At 48.7% G+C, this 6939-nt stretch overlaps 1 protein-coding gene across 1 annotated transcript; it reads right to left on the bottom strand.

The window, feature by feature from the left end:
• Positions 1 to 1829: 1829 nt before the first annotated feature.
• LOC123097683 (non-specific lipid-transfer protein 2) lies at positions 1830 to 2386 on the bottom strand. Its single transcript, XM_044519498.1, has one exon. The coding sequence runs from the start codon at positions 2281 to 2283 to the stop codon at positions 1993 to 1995; it is 291 nt and encodes a 96-aa protein (XP_044375433.1). The 5' UTR covers positions 2284 to 2386; the 3' UTR covers positions 1830 to 1992.
• Positions 2387 to 6939: the final 4553 nt, after the last annotated feature.

The raw sequence follows: 6939 nt of genomic DNA, 5'->3' as shown, positions 1-6939 counted from the left end.
GTGCCCGGGGCGTGGAGAATCAGCGCTTGTGGGGTCCCGGTGCCACCACCGCCCACCGGGGCGGCGTGGCATGCGGAGATCGCGCATATCCGCGCCTCCCTGCCATGGGCCGCGAGGGAAGGACCCCGGTACGTCCCCGACAGCCCGCTCTGTGAGCCATACTTCCGCCGCCGCCATGCCGAACAACTCGAGGCCACGAACGGTGTCGTGCCCTCCGGAAGGCTCAACTCCGAGGGGTGGCGCCGATGGTGGGGCGTGCCTGGGCGCACGCTGGAGGCCGTCCTCGAGTACATCGAGGGCGGCAACACGCCGAGGCTCGAGTACCCCGCTCCCCCGTCCTTCTCTCGCCGACGTGGGAGCTCGTGGACTCCGAGGCGCATGGAGCAGCCCGGGGCGTCCTCCTCCTCGTCCGACCGCTCGTCCGGCTCTCCCTACCTCCGCCCCGTCAAGCCGGAGCCCCAGGACAGGCCTGTCAGCGGGCGCACCCGCAGCTCCGGCGTCCGCATCGGCGACTCCACCCCCCTCTGGCCGCCTCGTCCTCGTCGCGCCCAAGCCGGAGCCCGGCCTCCCCGCGGAGTACGAGGAGATAGCCCGGTGCGGCTTCTCCGACGAGGAGGCCCTACAGTGGGCGCGAGACGACTACCTCCGTGACGAGATGGTCCGGCAGCTCCGGGCCCTGGAGGAGATAGCCGCCCGCAAACGTGGCCGCGAGGACGAGCACGACGTCGTGATCCTCGACAGCGACGACGACGAGGACGCCCCCGGACCGTCCAACCCGCCGTGCCAACCGGGGGAGGGTTGCAGCAGGGACGGCGGCGGCGGCGACGACGATGACGACGGCGGCGACTACACGCGGTTCTACAGCCTCCTCGGCATGTAGAACTGCAAGGGCGGCGGGTGGCGGGCGGCGAGGAGCGGCGAGGGAGACGGCGAGGAGCAGCCTAGTAGCTTTTTTTTTCTTTGTTGTAAAATATTTTTAAATATAAACGTACTCGCCGAAGTTTGGTTGAATTTGCGCTGTGTTTGTGGCGTAATTTAAATTTTCATAAAAACGTGGGCGCCACGACTGGGGGCATCACGCCGCCAGCGTGCGGTTTAGCACCGGTGCACCTCCAGGGGGCGATTTTTAGCGCCTCCTGTGGGACCAACGGCTGGAGATGCTCTTACATGTTTGCCACCTTTCTTTGGTGTGCGATTCATATAACATGCCCCCACCTACTAGTATAACGAGCTTGTGTGCATGCTAGTTTGGTTGGGTTAATCCTAAAGTTAAGGCGCGTATCTCAGTGATAGTTTGTGCTTTACTATGGATGTTATAAGCTAGAACTGTTGCAATAATTCGAGAGAGTAATAAAAAATTTAAAATTTTGCAGGTTGCTTTCAGAGCTTCATGATGGATTTGTATGTAGTCCTTCATTCAGCATGTGAAAGCGCTGGAGCTTATAGCATTGGGTGCAATCGATGAAAGATGGTAGGACATGAAACATTCAACCAGTTTTGATGGTGGTCCAATAATAAAATATGTGTGTAGATATATTTTCTAATTTTTTGTTGTTCGTGGCTTTATCTAATTTTGTAGTGTACCGAATGATGATATGTATGTTTTAATAAATATAATTATATGCATCGTAATGATGCAGAGGCCGAGCTTATCCTTTTATCTAAAAAAAACATGAGTTATATGTCACATGCCTGTTCGGGAAAAACATATGCCATATATGATGACCGGCCGTTTGAACGAACAGTTCTTTCTCCCATCAAGGCCCATCTCTTACCTAGTGGAGCTCACACAAGCACCATCCGAACATAACGCACGATGACCAACAACATACATAATTATTACTGCATTTATTCAGAATTTCAGATACAGATACATCGGGGTAACTGCACACGGCAACCAAACACTCCCATATCAACACCTGCAGCGTGCAGGGAGATATTATGCCACTGACTGGGCTATCTCGTCTCCTATCATAGTTCATAGACGTCGATTTAGCAGGATGGCACGGGCACCTTGCAGGCGGCCAGGACCTTCTTGCCGTTGGGGGAGTTGACGTACTGCTTGAGGTTGGGGTCGCGCGCGTACTGGCACATGCACGGCCTCTGCGCCTTCATCCTGCTGCAGCACACCGCCGTCGGCGCCGCGTTCCCGACGATCGCGCCCGCGCACGGGCTCAGCTGCAGCGCGTCGCACGTCGCGGCCTCCGCGCCCGCCGGTGCCATCATCAGCACCACCGCCGAGAAGGCCAGGAGCGCCACCACCAGCTGCCCCATGTACTTCATGGCGTCTCTGAAACTCTGACGATGAAATGTAGATCGACTGGTAGTGAGTAGTGAGCTAGTGGCTTGTGCAAAGATGGCTTTGGATGGTGTGGGTGTTTGGGGATGAGATCAGTGGTATTTATAGGCTTTTGAATTTTGATTAAGAGAGTTCAGACTTCAGACACGGGCCAAATGGCCACGGCTGCTGCAGTACTAGTGTGCAACGATGTGCCTTTTCCTCAGGGGCATATCACATTGCGTTCATGGAAGACATGATGATGATGGGGCAGAAATTAATGGTCCACGCACTATGAAAAAAAGGAGAACTGAAAGTGCAGAGGATTGGCAAGTTTAGTCGACGCACGCACTGAAAGCAACTCAATTACTAGCACAACAAGGCCACGCGCACTACCTCTGAAACTACAAGTGTCACAACCCAGAGGAAAAAGCAGGTTTGGTGGACTGCATGCCCATGATAAGGTTTGTTAAGCTGTGCTGCATGTCACATTTGTTAACTGGTTAAAGAACAGCGGAAAGGTCGAGCTTAACTAGTTTATTGTATTTTTACAAAGAGAATGAAACATAAAACATTTGGTAAAGAGTTGAGTGTAGAGTTAAAATGTATTCAGGTTTTTGAGTGGAATGATACACCTGTATGTCTAGTTCAGTATCTATCTTCAGAGCATTTGGTCAGCCCTGAAAACAGACCTTCGACCCTTTTCCTTGACCTATGAGTTAACTCACTGTACACACTACACACCCCCTTCCATTTTTCGGTATTATGCCACCTTTAAGACGAAGTATAGAGAAACTCTACTCACCCTCACTGACGGGCTGCTGCCCAGTGTGTCCTTTCTCACCAGCAAATAGACGTGTTCATATGTGATAATAGAGAGAAAGTGTAAAGGGCGACATAGACCAATTGCTCCATTTCATTAAGCCAACGACCTTTCGGTTAGTGGGAATGGCACTTCCTCGGTTCCTATTATTTAGCTACCCACGCATCACATTTAGGGACACCTTAAGCCAGGCAATGTTTTGACAGGTGCTCCTGTTCTCAAACCATCCAGTCTCAGTGGAAATTTTTCAAAAGTGGAGGCAAAACCTTTGCCTCATTCTAGAGTGTTACAATGACAATAACTGAAACAAGCCATGGCACAAAAACAAGAGCCCACTCTCTCGCCCAAATCAGGCCTCACTTATACAGAATGGGTCATCATTGGCGGCACGTCTTTAGCAGGCCGGTAGAAATACACTCCCATCTCAGAAGGGCCATCTAGAATCGCCTCCATCATCAGGGAGATCAAATCCAAAGCTTTGGAGTTTGATGAATGCAGCTATGTCCAAAGAAGCCGGAACAACAATGACAATGCCCATAATTTGGCAAAACATGCTTTGTCCCTTGGTGTGGCTAGTGAGTAGTGACGCCACATGATATTGTAACCATTCCTATGAAAATTACCATTTCTTAATAAAATGGGATTAATATTTGCTAAAAAATAATCTAGAATCGCCCGCCATAGATCACAGATGTACCGTTGTGGAACAACCATCACTTAGGTCATGTCATTTCTGGTGTTTCAATTGTCCTGACCGCGAAAGTCGTGCCTAAATTTTTACCCATGGTCTTCCCCATCTTTATCTTTTGTACACACAATGCATCCCATGGAATGTGTCATATACTTGTTGTTCCCACACTATCTAATAATGTGTAACACTTGAATTCCAAGAGCAAATTTTAATAGTGCACACAAATAGGGGAGCTCAAAACTTATAATAAGTACCTGAACTTTCACATACTTAATCTTTTCATTCTATATCTAATTGTGTTGTCCCCGATCAACAAATAGGGGGAGATTCAAAGTGCATCTTATACCCCTGTTGGGTTGTGGTAATTAATGGCAATTCGATCCTTCAACTCATAGTTTGCATCTTTATAGGCGTTAGGTGAATCCAAAATTCACCATGAGTTTAAGGACAACCATATATAATGTCAAGAGGGGAACAAGGAAAAATATCTTGGGTCAACTCCAAATAAAGATTCTCAACCAAAATTCCCAAGTTTTGAACTTCTTCCACTCAAATTCCGCTGTTTTTACCACCGTTGATAATTTTGAGTATTTCTACCAGGTAATACTGATCATGTGAGGAATGGGTGTTTTTTTGTCTAAGCGCACCCTGTTCTTTGTTCCCTTTGGAACCGCCGAGATTTTTTCTCTTATACCACCGAGTTGTCATCCTAGGAAACCATCTTTGTTAGATCCCGCACCTCCAAGCATTTTCTCCGGCACTTCCGATCACCTCTTCTCATTATAGGTCCGATACTCCGAAACCAAATCCATCTGATACTTTTTGTACGAGAAACAACATGATTCTGTTGCTGTGTATTTTTATTAATTTTCAATAATTTAGTACAAGGTATAAAAACGAAAGCAAAAAAGAACCACCCAGGAGCATATGCTCCTGGTTTTCAAAATGTGTTCTAAACATATTTTGAAATGTCAAAAAATTATGACAAAAAGGTTCGCGCGTACTTCTCAACATTCCACATGCTCATAAAATCGTTTCGTGAAAAACCGACAATTTTTATGTCGCGTGTGAGAAAGAAAAAAAATCAGTGTTAAAAATGGCTTTTCAGGTGACAATTTGTTTCTCTTTTTTACAGAGGCCATAAAAAATGTCGGTTTTACGCCAAAACTTGGCGTGCGCACATAGAATGTCAAGATGTACGCGCCAATTTTTTTGTTTCATTTTTTTGGCATTTTGAAATGTCCTTTACCGGCAGTAGGAGCATATACTCCCATGTGCCGGAGTGAATATCCGAAAACGAGAAGACTATATATAAATGAAACTACAAAGGCACAAGAAGGAAAAAAAATTTGGGGGGGGGGGGGGGGGGGGGGATGTACAAAGAGACTAATGAGTATCTTTCCATAGAGCTAATGAAATCATTAACACATTTTTCCAATTGCAGACACTTCTTTCTAGAAGCTCTGTTAACTATCCAACCCAATCCATTTGTGCGCGACGCTATTGTGGTCTTTGTGCACCATAGGACTTCGTGCCTGAACCTCTAGCAATGAGTAGTAAGATACCACCAACTACCGAATCTCGTGAAACCGTCACCATCTTTGCAATCTCTATCCCTAACTCGTACTTTTCTCAAGTTTGGCTTTCACATTCTTCTTTGTTATGCACTTGCAGGTATAGGTCTTGCGAAGGATATAACTGGGAAAAGGCTAAGACTTGCACATTAAAATTCATAGTAGAATTTCTGCATAGGACTATTCAAGCACCCACCCACCCCAATCCATGGGACACGATCCTACAAGACAAATAAAAAAGACAATTCTTCTGCAAGATTCTGAAAAACATGTTGCCTTTTGATGAGATTGTTTCTACTAGTTTATACTCCCTCCATCCGACGGGAACATTTGGCTCTCGGGTGTGATTACACCCGAATTAAAAAAAAAGTAATTTGTAAGAAAGTCAAAAACAAAAAAATCTGAAACTTGTTGCGAACAAAGCAGATTTATTGCTGCACTCGTATAAAATCGTTCGCGAAGAAATGACTTTCATGTTGTTGTGGGCGAAAAAAACAAATTTGTCACTATATACAAGGTACTGTTCACGCTTTTGTCAGAGAATATTTGTCACTTTTGCCGGAATTTTGTCAGTGAATATTTCGTTACAGAATATATTTTTACGACAGAAACGACAACTCAAGTTTGCTGGGAAAAAAATTGGAACGTTTTGACATTTCCTGGATCTTTTAAAAATAAAATATGCACGCGAGGAAGAACATGTAAGAGAATATTTGTCACTTTTGCCGGAATTTTGTCAGTGAATATTTTGTCCCGGCAGAGCATGTCTTCGGCCACGGCGTGCCTTGCCCCGAAGCCCCGGCTTCGCCTGCGTTGGCCCTGCGCCGCCCACCCCGAGCACACGCTCCCTGGCGCGCCTTCTCGTCCCCGATTGAGCCCGGCACCGCCCGCCGCCGTGCGCGTGCTCCCCGGCATGGCTGCACGAGCTTCTCGGCGCCCCCTGGCGTGGCCGTGCGAGCTCCCCGCCGCCGCGCGCTACCCCCCCTCCCCCGCGCTTCTCCGGCGTCGCCTCGCCCTGATTCGGGCCGCCGGTGGCCTGCTCCGCCCTGCCCGTCGATGGCCTCGCCTCGGCAGTGGAGGTCAGGCCGGCAGCAATTCGGACCGGTGGTGGCAAATTCCGGCGTGCGGCGGCTTCTTCTGACGTGCGGCGACGGATTCCGGTGAGTTCTGGGTAGATTCCGGCCAGTTCCACGGTAGCGCGTCTGCTCCGACGAGGTTTGACCGGTTTACAGGCTGAACTGTATACTGCCTTCAAAACTGTACATTTGAGGTTCTCACGGATGGATTTGGTAATTGGCTAGTTTATGAAAATAGATAAATCGACCTTGAGTCGGTGGCCGCGCTTTTTGCCTCTACATGTCGGTGCACTGCTCTCCGCAACTTCTGGGAGCATGGTGTGCCAGCGCTGTAGCTCGATGTGGACCTCAACCACACGGGTGGCACCTCAACCTTGATAGGGTTCCGGTGCCGGCTCTGCCGGCCTCAGGCCGCACGTAGCTGACGAAGATTCACCGCCACCCGTGCTCTACTACTGCCGACCTTCGCCGCGACCCAACGTACGCGGTGGATTCGC

This window comes from Triticum aestivum, chromosome 1B (genome assembly GCF_018294505.1).
Source record: "Triticum aestivum cultivar Chinese Spring chromosome 1B, IWGSC CS RefSeq v2.1, whole genome shotgun sequence".
In the NCBI taxonomy this organism is placed as follows: Eukaryota; Viridiplantae; Streptophyta; class Magnoliopsida; order Poales; family Poaceae; genus Triticum; species Triticum aestivum.
This window is presented reverse-complemented; position numbering and strand designations above follow the sequence as displayed.

Bases quoted from the DNA above. Each gene is read 5' to 3' on its own strand.
- LOC123097683 (XM_044519498.1), bottom strand. From the start codon at position 2,283: ATGAAGTACATGGGGCAGCTGGTGGTGGCGCTCCTGGCCTTCTCGGCG.